Source organism: Crinia signifera, chromosome 8, assembly GCF_055691185.1.
Source record: "Crinia signifera chromosome 8, ASM5569118v1, whole genome shotgun sequence".
NCBI lineage: Eukaryota > Metazoa > Chordata > Amphibia > Anura > Myobatrachidae > Crinia > Crinia signifera.
This window is the reverse complement of record NC_139224.1, coordinates 19,769,817-19,784,019: the sequence shown is the minus strand read 5'-3', so window position 1 is coordinate 19,784,019 and position 14,203 is coordinate 19,769,817. Positions and strand designations below refer to the sequence as shown.

Here is a 14,203-nt window from a genome sequence, read left to right as displayed (position 1 = left end):
TAGAAGCTGCTGGTGCCCCATGGCATTCCAAATGCCCTAGGCATTTGCCTAGTTTGCCTATGCCTAAGGCCGGCTCTGGGGAGATCATTTGATGGTCGCTGACCACTGAATCTACCCTTCAGCAATAAAAGTCAGTTTATACTGACTTTCACTTTTCGTCGTTGTTTCCCAAAGATGTCATGTCATGTCAGCTGACCAACAATGCAGGCATCACCACACCTCCTCCTACAGGGGAATGCCCAGAGTTTTAATGGGGACACGAATAAAGTGCTGGCGTTCCCCTGCTACCCCCCCCCCCCCCGGCGAGTGTTTTATTCACTGAAGCCGTTCGCTGACATGGTTTGCACATAAGCAAACCCTGAATCAGCCCCAGTATGTAATGGTGCACTGTCAACCACTCTAGCTGCGGGCTATATAGGATTTGGCACGTCCAATAGGCAAGGAATGATAACAAGAGGAGAACATGCAATGGTTTTATTTTATTATATAATCACTATAAATTATTCCTATACTAATAGAACCACCCAGCACAGTGATTTACTTACAGTATCTTGTTTTTTTTCTAGGAAAGCAGGAGTGGATGTCTGGACAGAGATATGGCAGCTATGCCGAAGTAATATGGCCCTATTCCAAGCTAGCTAGAACATCACAATATGACATCACAATTATTATAACCTCACAATCACTAGAAGGCAATAAATTGCTGCTCCCTCAAGCTTTGGCATAGATAGGAAAGTAGGAGTGGATGTCTCTGGACAGAGATATGGCAGCTATGCCGATTTACTTTATGATATGCGTCAGCTTGCTGACAATCTTGGCCAAAGGCGGACCGTTGCCTACAGCAGAAAGATCTCCAGTGGTCACCATGCCACATGCTGTACGGCACCATAGCCTGGATTTCGGATTACCCCATAATCACATTATGCGACTAGTGATGGTGATAGGACTTGTCCTTGGACTTCTTTGCTTTGCAGCTTTATTATTCTGCTGCTTGAGATACTGCTATAAGAATGTAAAGGAAATCCTGATGAAGAAATGTATGATCGAGAAACTGGAGCTACTGACAGGGTCCCAATCTATTCCTAAAGATGTGGATTTAGAATCCATCGTGATTCATGGGCATACTACACCAGAACCAGGACCCCGCAAGTCCAACAGCGAGGAATCAGACAAAGCAAATCAGACCATCAAGCTTCCAACAACCAAGGGCAAAAAGCCAAAGACTGGAATCAAGACATCAAAGGTACCTAAAATAATAGGTGCACAAATGGGCAAAATACAGGCCTTGTCCTAGGACTTCTAAGCTTTTCAGCTATATTATTCTTCTGCTTGAGAGACTGCTATAAGAATGTAAAGGAATGCCTGATCAAACTCCCAACTCTACGGGTGGTACCTACTGTATGTTCCCTTACAATATACAGTAGAGATCAGAAGGAAGATCACAAAGGGGGCTTTTCCACCAATATTTAGTCACTGTTAAAATAAAGTACGGTAAATATTTCAGAGGGGGTGATAAATCTATCTAAAAAATGGAACTTGATGGACATACGTCTTTTTTCAACCTCAACTAATATGTTACGTGTGTCTACCTCTGTATGAGTCCAATATGCGTATTAAGGCTCCCATTTATCAAACAATATTGGCGTCTGTTCCTGCAAATCATATTAAGTGTCCTGTGAATGTATATAGGAGGGGCCACAACAGCACATTCTAAAAATATCATTATAAGCCAACAACAATTACAGAAGCTCCTCACTTAAAGACCTGTATAATAACCAGTGGGAACTTGTCGGTAAGTTAGGAGCCGCTCTTACTACAATACATAACACTACTTCAGTTGTACCATCATCTTTATATAACAAAGTGCTGATTGGCTTTCCTCCCGACCAATAACTGTACAGCAGCTAATTCTGGCCTATAGTATGCTTGGGAATAGTGGGTGTGGCCTGATATGTTGGCACTCAGGATGCTGACAGCAGACGTATCTATTATGGATAATTAAATTGAAACCTAAATATAACACTGAAATATACTGTAGCTCACACTGCCACTTAGTGGTCCTGATTCAGGTTGCCTTGCTAGGCAATGTACATTCTCTGCCTAGCGAGCCCATGAACACCTTCCGCTGCCATGCCAAAAGCCTCCGTTCCACCATCAAATCCCCTTGGTACCATGTGAGGAGATGTGTACATGAACACTCGCACAAGAGCATAGGGGAGATCCAGAGCCGCCCCTAGCCTAAATGACACCCTAGGCAAGATTTTGGCTGGGGCCCCCTAGCACCGCCACTAGTTCCGCCTCTGACCCTGCTCCCCTTTCACCATCAACCCTCATCATAGCAGTCATCATTTTGGTGCTCCTACCCACAATATTTTAAATAGAAACAGTGCACACATTCGGTGCGCATCCCAAACAGGGGTGTGTTCTTGCTGGGTAGGGGCATGGCCACACAATAGTACCCCCAATTCAAATTATGCCACACAGTAGCGCAACTTTATGCACATTACATCATGCGATGGTGTCCCTTATTCATGTTACATCACACAGTAGTACCACGTTACCTTTTTTTTTTTTATTTAACTTTCTTTTATTGAATCGTAATATCAAAGAAAATCAGTACATTTCATTTCATTTTTTTGTATATATTGTACAGTTTCAAATACAAAGTAGTTCAATACACCTAATCGTCCTCCTAACATTAGGGTATTCTCTCTCTAATACAGAAAAAAAAAAAAAATGACATTCACTTAATTTCTGCATGGTTTGGTTTGGTCGGGTCCGGTTCCTTTTCCCCATCTGTGTTCCCTCTTTTTAGGTCGTTATATTAAAAATCGAGACTTTTGTCTATCGGCTATGTTATTACCCTAAAGATAGATCGGTGGGTCTTGTGCATTCACTCTCTCCTCATACCATAGTGTATTTCGGAAACAATTCCAAATCTGAATCTTTATGTCATTTGTTTGTGTTTCAGTGTAGCTTTCCCATGTATTAAAAAACTTTTCAGTATATATATCTTTTCTCAGGGATGTTTCCAGCCACTCCATTTTAAAGATATAGTTTAATTTACTAAGGAAAAGGGAGAATGGCGGGGCTGTAGTGTGCAACCAGCATTGTAGTATACACTTTTTCGTAGTCGCTGCTATTATAATCAGAAGTTTTCGTGCTCCCTGGTTAATACGTGTGCCCTCCGGCATGATTCCAAAGATTGCCAATTCAGGGGTTAACAACATAGCCGAGATTAAATACTGTGTAGTGTAATTCCATACCTGAACCCAGAATCTCTGTATTATTGGGCATTTCCACAAGCAGTGGTACTCTACGAGTGGTACCTACTGTATGTTCCCTTACAATATACAGTAGAGATCAGAAGGAAGATCGCAAAGGGGGTTTTCTCACTGTCCCTAGGATCAGAGGTGATACTTTGGGAGCCAGTCCCAAAGATAGAAATTAACTCCCCCTAGAAAAACATACTGAATCATAAGCTAGAAAAGAAGACTCTTAAAAATATCAACTCTGATACCACAATAGTGATAAAGAAGTCTGACAAAGGCAGTGGCCTAGTTATTCAGGATAAAGTCGACTTTACCACTTAAGACAACTAGACAACGCCATTTAAAAAAAAATTAAAACATTATCCTGGCATTTATGTCAGAGCTATTCGATATCTTGGACACAACACGGTCCATGTGGGTCCTATCCAGAGAACAGTAATTTTTTATACCCATCCAGTGGTGCATATTATCATTTACACAAGATCCACAAATTCCTCACTTCACCACCTGGTAGACCTATTATTTTGGGGATTAATTCACTTACATCAAATATTTAGGATTATGACGACTCTTATTTATAGCTATGTGTTTCTACTCTCTCAAGTCACACATTAAGGACACAATTTATTCAAGATTGAAAAGACTCATACAATTTTTACTTTCGATGTACAAAGTTTGACTCATACAATTTTTACTTTCGATGTACAAATTTTGTATACCAATATACCACACTCTCTAGGTTACAAGCAATCTCCAAGGTTACAAGCAATCTTATAATGATATAAAAAGTTTTTGATGGATTCAATTGTATTTATTAATTTTTATTTTTAGACATTGTTTTTGCAGGTCTTGGGTACTGCCATGGGGACCACGTTAGCACCCAGTTATGCCAATTGGTACATGGGGAGGTGGCTAGTGTACAAACCTGGTCCTCTATGGCAGATCTATCGATGACCGGTTTATAATTTGGGATGGAAATGCATTTTTGCCACAAAATCTTGTTAACATGAATACCTTTAATTTACATTTTACCCACTTGTTCTATCACAATAAAATGACTTTCCTGGATGTGTCCCTAGAGGTTATAGATAATCAAATCATCACTACTAACCATACTAAAGAGGTCACCATAAATGCCTACAGATGCCCCTCATTCAGCGCCGGGGATCGACAGAATGACCCCGCTGTCGATCACCAGTGGAGAGGCGCTCCATCTGACTGTGATGCGCAAGCAACTCACACGCACCGTACGGCGTCGGAGGATGGAAACCCTGCCCGTCTCCGCTTCAGGGAGATGGGCGGGGTTGGGGGGGGGGGCGGACACCAAAGTGGAGGTGGCAGAGGGCGGCGGGGGTCTCCGTCAGAAGGGGACACGCGAGCGTCTCGTGCGTGTGTCCCCTTTCGGCAGTTGGCAATCCGACCAACAGACCCCCGCTGGAGCCCGGCTCCATCTGTAGCTCCATAAATGCCCATGCAGTCAGTGAACATTATCCCCCTTGGAAAATGAATATTCCAAGGAGTCAATTTACACACTTGAGAAGAAAGTGCTCTGACATTAAAAAAAAAAATGGGGGGGGGGGGGGGGGGCGTGGTTATCCCAAGCCCATTGTAGATCTTACTTTCAAAATCTTTATTCATGTTCACGAAGAACATGTCCCTGAAAAAAACTGTTGGCTCCCAGTCTACTGTAGGTTGAAAAGTCATCTACCAACCTAATCCACAATATCTCTTGGCTCCCACCAAAACCAAAAGGGTTTTTTGAATGTGGGGGTTAGAGATGTATCATATGTATGCAGGTTGAAAATACAAAGGTGTCATTTATGATGGCTGGAGAAAAGAATTTTGAAATTAGGAGTTTTCTAAACTGCAACTCTACATGTCATATACTTTTGGACATGTGGTTGCGAACTAAAATATGTTGGCAGGACATCTAGGAATCTGTGTAGTAGAATCCATTGAACATTGCAGGAATTTGTAAACTAAAGTCCTATCACTTTAAAAAAGTCAGTCCACACAGTCTCAAGCCCTCTCCCCCTGCAGCTGCTGAATCCCAGGTGAAAATATTCAATCAATGATTATTTCAATGGACAATCTCTATGCAGAAACAGGGATTATCTGCAGCGCTGGTTTAATGTGCAATTCTTTATATGGGGTTCGCAGGTTTTCAAAAATAACAGATTATTCCAGAAGTTTTTTCTTCTTTTACTTAAAAAAAACTTTTATTTATGAAACCAATATATATGCAAAAAAATCTTTGGCAAAAGTTTTTTGGTTTCATAAATAAAAGTTTTTTTAAGTAAAAGAAGAAAAAACTTCTGGAATAATCTGTTATTTTTGAAAACCTGCGAACCCCATATAAAGAATTGCACATTAAACCAGCGCTGCAGATAATCCCTGTTTCTGCATAAAGTCCTATCACATAGTGTATCATGCCACTTTCTTGATTGCCATAGCGGTGTTCCAGAAAGCCGAATAGTGATAGGTGTAGAACCAGGGCCGGCGCTACCCGCTCAGCAGAGGATGCAAAGCAGGGAGGCGCCGGGCAGGAGAGGCGCCGCACTCCCTGCTGTACATACTCTGCTGTCCTCCGTGGCTGCCGGCTGCTGCTGCGCCCAGGCTGTCACACTTCATGACAGGCAGCAGCGCTGGAGGCACAGAGCTCCCTCCCAGGCAGCTCCTTATCACCTGGTCATAGGAAGGGCCATACTCAGCTCATTTACAGCAACCCAGTGCACACGTCTCCCCTCCTGTCTGGCTGCATCTACATTACAGCTGGCGTCCCAATGCTCGAGTCCAGGCATGCAACCAGGAAGGCTGATAGGGGGGCATTCGCTGTCCTCCTAAAGACAGCAGCAACACCTGTTACGCAAGGAGGAGAGCGGGGTTAATGGCAGTGGAGGATTAAATGTCAGCGGAAGCAGCATCACCTCACATTGGTGGTGGGAGTTACACACCGGGATCCCTTTCCTTTTATCTGTTTTCACCTACTGTCGTTTTTCCTTGTTCCGCGCCCCCCCTCCCTCCTCCCCTCCCCTCCCTTCCCTATCAGCCCACCGACGACCAGAGCCACTCCAGCGTGGTCTGTCTCACATGCGGCTTTCACTCCAGCCATGTCAGCCTGCGGACCCCATGCAGCTTCATGGGAGCTAGAGATCGGGAGGAGGCAGAGTCCTGCAGAAAGAGCAGGTACTGTTTGTGTGCACATAGTACAGCACACCCACGTAAGCCCCTGCTATCCCTACAGGGTGAGAGGGAAAAGGTACTGTTTCTGTAGTCTATGTGGCTGTGCTGGCAGACGCTGCCATCTCACCCTCCCACTCTCATTACCCAGAGGGCAGGTTACAGAAAAATATCCTTCCTGCCTGGGTCTGCTGCTGCTTTTATTACAAGTTAGCACCCTCCAATAGTGCTGTACACTGTTAGCCTCCCTGCTGGCACTTCAGGGGTTTTATGCATGTTCCCCTCCCAAATGCTGTTTTTTTATATTTATTTGGACCCATCTATGTTGTATAATATAAATCATGTTGGTGCACCAAATCACTACTTTTGCTCTAAGTGAAAAAATATAAGCAGAGCAACTACTTTTCACAACTGGTGTGGGTGTTATGAATAAGCAACGCTACAAATGTGGGCATATGCAGGAGTACTCGGGGCATTATGTGTAGCCTAATGTGTGTCAATGTCATATGGGCATTATAGTGCATGGCATATTATGTAAGGGGAATTACGCTGTGTGGCATAATGTGTAATGGGCATTATGGTGTTCTGCATAATGTGTAATGGGCATTATGGTGTTCTGCACATCATGATGTGTGGCATAACGAATAATGAGCAATACTGTGTGTGGTTACTATAATGTTTTGTGGGCTTTGAGGTGTGAAGCATAAGAGTTATGGGGATTATGGTGTTATTGGTACTTTTATGTGACCATGCCAATTCCCCATGAAGCCACGCTTCTACAATTTTGGCGCGTGCACTGTCCCCGTATTTTAACACATGGCACCAAACTGGCTAGTTACGGCACTGGTGCTGTGTTTGGTGAATAAGATTGTGCTACTGTGTGGTGTAATTTGGAGTGGGAGCACTATTGTGTGGCCACACCCCTCCCTTTGTAAAGTTTGGGTGGGCGCAGATTTATAGTTTGCAGGAGGGCGCCGAACCCCCTAGCACCGGCCCTGTGTAGAACATATCACAGTCACCCAGAGAGGTGGAAACAGACATTGAAAACTGTGTAGACAAGAGGTCTTCTGGATGCACAAAGTAAGCTCCATTTTCCAGATGGTCTTAATGAGATGGTTCAATTAAATATGGTTATTTTAATTATAATAAATTAAGCCTTAAGGTGCCCACACACGCACCGATCCCGGCGGTGCAATGCTGTACGATGGGGTGCGCGCTCCCGCGGCACCTCATTGCACAGTACAAAAAGTATGTGCTGCGCATACTTTTTGTACTAGCTTTTTCTAGCATAGCATCGCATCGCAGGGGAGATCCAGAGCCGCCCCTAGCCTAAATGACACCCTAGGCAAGATTTTGGCTGGGGCCCCTAGCACAGCCACTAGTTCCGCCTCTGACCCTGCTCCCCTTTCACCATCAACCCTCATCATAGCAGTCATCATTTTGGTGCTCCTACCCGCAATATTTTAAATAGAAACTGCACACATTCGGTGCGCATCCCAAACAGGGGTGTGTTCTTGCTGGGTAGGGGCATGGCCACACAATAGTACCCCCAATTCAAATTATGCCACACAGTAGCGCAACTTTATCCACATTACATCATGCGATGGTGTCCCTTATTCATGTTACATCACACAGTAGTACCACGTTACCTTTTTTTTTTTAATTTAACTTTCTTTTATTGAAGCGTAATATCAAAGAAAATCAGTACATTTCATTTCATTTTTTTGTATATATTGTACAGTTTCAAATACAAAGTAGTTCAATACACCTAATCGTCCTCCTAACATTAGGGTATTCTCTCTCTAATACAGAAAAAAAAAAAAAATGACATTCACTTAATTTCTGCATGGTTTGGTCGGGTCCGGTTCCTTTTCCCCATCTGTGTTCCCTCTTTTTAGGTCGTTATTTTAAAAATCTAGACTTTTGTCTATCGGCTATGTTATTACCCTAAAGATAGATCGGTGGGTCTTGTGCATTCACTCTCTCCTCATACCATAGTGTATTTCGGAAACAATTCCAAATCTGAATCTTTATGTCATTTGTTTGTGTTTCAATGTAGCTTTCCCATGTATTAAAAAACTTTTCAGTATATATATCTTTTCTCAGGGATGTTTCCAGCCACTCCATTTTAAAGATATAGTTTAATTTACTAAGGAAAAGGGAGAATGGCGGGGCTGTAGTCTGCAACCAGCATTGTAGTATACACTTTTTCGTAGTCGCTGCTATTATAATCAGAAGTTTTCGTGCTCCCTGGTTAATACGTGTGCCCTCCGGCATGATTCCAAAGATTGCCAATTCAGGGGTTAACAACATAGCCGAGATTAAATACTGTGTAGTGTAATTCCATACCTGAACCCAGAATCTCTGTATTATTGGGCATTTCCACAAGCAGTGGTACTCTACGGGTGGTACCTACTGTATGTTCCCTTACAATATACAGTAGAGATCAGAAGGAAGATCGCAAAGGGGGTTTTCCCACTGTCCCTAGGATCAGAGGTGATACTTTGGGAGCCAGTCCCAAAGATAGAAATTAACTCCCCCTAGAAAAAAAATACTGAATCATAAGCTAGAAAAGAAGACTCTTAAAAATATCAACTCTGATACCACAATAGTGATAAAGAAGTCTGACAAAGGCAGTGGCCTAGTTATTCAGGATAAAGTCGACTTTACCACTTAAGACAACTAGACAACGCCATTTAAAAAAAAATTAAAACATTATCCTGGCATTTATGTCAGAGCTATTCGATATCTTGGACACAACACGGTCCATGTGGGTCCTATCCAGAGAACAGTAATTTTTTTATACCCATCCAGTGGTGCATATTATCATTTACACAAGATCCACAAATTCCTCACTTCACCACCTGGTAGACCTATTATTTTGGGGATTAATTCACTTACATCAAATATTTAGGATTATGACGACTCTTATTTATAGCTATGTGTTTCTACTCTCTCAAGTCACACATTAAGGACACAATTTATTCAAGATTGAAAAGACTCATACAATTTTTACTTTCGATGTACAAAGTTTGACTCATACAATTTTTACTTTCGATGTACAAATTTTGTATACCAATATACCACACTCTCTAGGTTACAAGCAATCTCCAAGGTTACAAGCAATCTTATAATGATATAAAAAGTTTTTGATGGATTCAATTGTATTTATTAATTTTTATTTTTAGACATTGTTTTTGCAGGTCTTGGGTACTGCCATGGGGACCACGTTAGCACCCAGTTATGCCAATTGGTACATGGGGAGGTGGCTAGTGTACGAACCTGGTCCTCTATGGCAGATCTATCGATGACCGGTTTATAATTTGGGATGGAAATGCATTTTTGCCACAAAATCTTGTTAACATGAATACCTTTAATTTACATTTTACCCACTTGTTCTATCACAATAAAATGACTTTCCTGGATGTGTCCCTAGAGGTTATAGATAATCAAATCATCACTACTAACCATACTAAAGAGGTCACCATAAATGCCTACAGATGCCCCTCATTCAGCGCCGGGGATCGCCAGAATGACCCCGCTGTCGATCACCAGTGGAGAGGCGCTCCATCTGACTGTGATGCGCAAGCAACTCACACGCACCGTACGGCGTCGGAGGATGGAAACCCTGCCCGTCTCCGCTTCAGGGAGATGGGCGGGGTTGGGGGGGGGGGGCGGACACCAAAGTGGAGGTGGCAGAGGGCGGCGGGGGTCTCCGTCAGAAGGGGACACGCGAGCGTCTCGTGCGTGTGTCCCCTTTCGGCAGTTGGCAATCCGACCAACAGACCCCCGCTGGAGCCCGGCTCCATCTGTAGCTCCATAAATGCCCATGCAGTCAGTGAACATTATCCCCCTTGGAAAATGAATATTCCAAGGAGTCAATTTACACACTTGAGAAGAAAGTGCTCTGACATAAAAAAAAAAAATGGGGGGGGGGGGCGTGGTTATCCCAAGCCCATTGTAGATCTTACTTTCAAAATCTTTATTCATGTTCACGAAGAACATGTCCCTGAAAAAAACTGTTGGCTCCCAGTCTACTGTAGGTTGAAAAGTCATCTACCAACCTAATCCACAATATCTCTTGGCTCCCACCAAAACCAAAAGGGTTTTTTGAATGTGGGGGTTAGAGATGTATCATATGTATGCAGGTTGAAAATACAAAGGTGTCATTTATGATGGCTGGAGAAAAGAATTTTGAAATTAGGAGTTTTCTAAACTGCAACTCTACATGTCATATACTTTTGGACATGTGGTTGCGAACTAAAATATGTTGGCAGGACATCTAGGAATCTGTGTAGTAGAATCCATTGAACATTGCAGGAATTTGTAAACTAAAGTCCTATCACTTTAAAAAAGTCAGTCCACACAGTCTCAAGCGCTCTCCCCCTGCAGCTGCTGAATCCCAGGTGAAAATATTCAATCAATGATTATTTCAATGGACAATCTCTATGCAGAAACAGGGATTATCTGCAGCGCTGGTTTAATGTGCAATTCTTTATATGGGGTTCGCAGGTTTTCAAAAATAACAGATTATTCCAGAAGTTTTTTCTTCTTTTACTTAAAAAAAACTTTTATTTATGAAACCAATATATATGCAAAAAAATCTTTGGCAAAAGTTTTTTGGTTTCATAAATAAAAGTTTTTTTAAGTAAAAGAAGAAAAAACTTCTGGAATAATCTGTTATTTTTGAAAACCTGCGAACCCCATATAAAGAATTGCACATTAAACCAGCGCTGCAGATAATCCCTGTTTCTGCATAAAGTCCTATCACATAGTGTATCATGCCACTTTCTTGATTGCCATAGCGGTGTTCCAGAAAGCCGAATAGTGATAGGTGTAGAACCAGGGCCGGCGCTACCCGCTCAGCAGAGGATGCAAAGCAGGGAGGCGCCGGGCAGGAGAGGCGCCGCACTCCCTGCTGTACATACTCTGCTGTCCTCCGTGGCTGCCGGCTGCTGCTGCGCCCAGGCTGTCACACTTCATGACAGGCAGCAGCGCTGGAGGCACAGAGCTCCCTCCCAGGCAGCTCCTTATCACCTGGTCATAGGAAGGGCCATACTCAGCTCATTTACAGCAACCCAGTGCGCACGTCTCCCCTCCTGTCTGGCTGCATCTACATTACAGCTGGCGTCCCAATGCTCGAGTCCAGGCATGCAACCAGGAAGGCTGATAGGGGGGCATTCGCTGTCCTCCTAAAGACAGCAGCAACACCTGTTACGCAAGGAGGAGAGCGGGGTTAATGGCAGTGGAGGACTAAATGTCAGCGGAAGCAGCATCACCTCACATTGGTGGTGGGAGTTACACACCGGGATCCCTTTCCTTTTATCTGTTTTCACCTACTGTTGTTTTTCCTTGTTCCGCGCCCCCCCTCCCTCCTCCCCTCCCCTCCCTTCCCTATCAGCCCACCGACGACCAGAGCCACTCCAGCGTGGTCTGTCTCACATGCGGCTTTCACTCCAGCCATGTCAGCCTGCGGACCCCATGCAGCTTCATGGGAGCTAGAGATCGGGAGGAGGCAGAGTCCTGCAGAAAGAGCAGGTACTGTTTGTGTGCACATAGTACAGCACACCCACGTAAGCCCCTGCTATCCCTACAGGGTGAGAGGGAAAAGGTACTGTTTCTGTAGTCTATGTGGCTGTGCTGGCAGACGCTGCCATCTCACCCTCCCACTCTCATTACCCAGAGGGCAGGTTACAGAAAAATATCCTTCCTGCCTGGGTCTGCTGCTGCTTTTATTACAAGTTAGCACCCTCCAATAGTGCTGTACACTGTTAGCCTCCCTGCTGGCACTTCAGGGGTTTTATGCATGTTCCCCTCCCAAATGCTGTTTTTTTATATTTATTTGGACCCATCTATGTTGTATAATATAAATCATGTTGGTGCACCAAATCACTACTTTTGCTCTAAGTGAAAAAATATAAGCAGAGCAACTACTTTTCACAACTGGTGTGGGTGTTATGAATAAGCAACGCTACAAATGTGGGCATATGCAGGAGTACTCGGGGCATTATGTGTAGCCTAATGTGTGTCAATGTCATATGGGCATTATAGTGCATGGCATATTATGTAAGGGGAATTACGCTGTGTGGCATAATGTGTAATGGGCATTATGGTGTTCTGCATAATGTGTAATGGGCATTATGGTGTTCTGCACATCATGATGTGTGGCATAACGAATAATGAGCAATACTGTGTGTGGTTACTATAATGTTTTGTGGGCTTTGAGGTGTGAAGCATAAGAGTTATGGGGATTATGGTGTTATTGGTACTTTTATGTGACCATGCCAATTCCCCATGAAGCCACGCTTCTACAATTTTGGCGCGTGCACTGTCACCGTATTTTAACACATGGCACCAAACTGGCTAGTTACGGCACTGGTGCTGTGTTTGGTGAATAAGATTGTGCTACTGTGTGGTGTAATTTGGAGTGGGAGCACTATTGTGTGGCCACACCCCTCCCTTTGTAAAGTTTGGGTGGGCGCAGATTTATAGTTTGCAGGAGGGCGCCGAACCCCCTAGCACCGGCCCTGTGTAGAACATATCACAGTCACCCAGAGAGGTGGAAACAGACATTGAAAACTGTGTAGACAAGAGGTCTTCTGGATGCACAAAGTAAGCTCCATTTTCCAGATGGTCTTAATGAGATGGTTCAATTAAATATGGTTATTTTAATTATAATAAATTAAGCCTTAAGGTGCCCACACACGCACCGATCCCGGCGGTGCAATGCTGTACGATGGGGTGCGCGCTCCCGCGGCACCTCATTGCACAGTACAAAAAGTATGTGCTGCACATACTTTTTCTACTAGCTTTTTCTAGCATAGCATCGCATCGCAGGGGAGATCCAGAGCCGCCCCTAGCCTAAATGACACCCTAGGCAAGATTTTGACTGTTGCCCCATAGCACCGCCACTAGTTCCGCCTCTGACCCTGCTCCCCTTTCACCATTAACCCTCATCATAGCAGTCATCATTTTGGTGCTCCTACCCGCAATATTTTAAATAGAAACAGTGCACACATTCGGTGCGCATCCCAAACAGGGGTGTGTTCTTGCTGGGTAGGGGCATGGCCACACAATAGTACCCCCAATTCAAATTATGCCACACAGTAGCGCAACTTTATCCACATTACATCATGCGATGGTGTCCCTTATTCATGTTACATCACACAGTAGTACCACGTTACCTTTTTTTGTATTTACCTTTCTTTTATTGAAGCGTAATATCAAAGAAAATCAGTACATTTCATTTCATTTTTTTGTATATATTGTACAGTTTCAAATACAAAGTAGTTCAATACACCTAATCGTCCTCCTAACATTAGGGTATTCTCTCTCTAATACAGAAAAAAAAAAAAATGACATTCACTTAATTTCTGCATGGTTTGGTCGGGTCCGGTTCCTTTTCCCCATCTGTGTTCCCTCTTTTTAGGTCGTTATTTTAAAAATCTAGACTTTTGTCTATCGGCTATGTTATTACCCTAAAGATAGATCGGTGGGTCTTGTGCATTCACTCTCTCCTCATACCATAGTGTATTTCGGAAACAATTCCAAATCTGAATCTTTATGTCATTTGTTTGTGTTTCAATGTAGCTTTCCCATGTATTAAAAAACTTTTCAGTATATATATCTTTTCTCAGGGATGTTTCCAGCCACTCCATTTTAAAGATATAGTTTAATTTACTAAGGAAAAGGGAGAATGGCGGGGCTGTAGTCTGCAACCAGCATTGTAGTATACACTTTTTCGTAGTCGC

At 43.4% G+C, this 14,203-nt stretch overlaps 1 protein-coding gene across 6 annotated transcripts in view; it reads left to right on the top strand.

Moving 5' to 3' along the window:
• LOC146025832 (uncharacterized) overlaps positions 1-14,203 on the top strand; it is a 109,120-nt gene that overhangs the window by 47,776 nt on the left and 47,141 nt on the right. For all 6 annotated transcript variants that reach the window (XR_014454299.1, XM_083155924.1, XM_083155926.1 and 3 more), the window contains exon 7: positions 567-1,243. Coding sequence is in view for 1 of the 6 variants with exons in the window: in XM_083155925.1 (XP_083012051.1) it covers positions 567-617 (51 nt within the window). In the remaining 5 variants the exon portion in view is untranslated. The remainder of the gene's footprint in view (positions 1-566; positions 1,244-14,203) is intronic.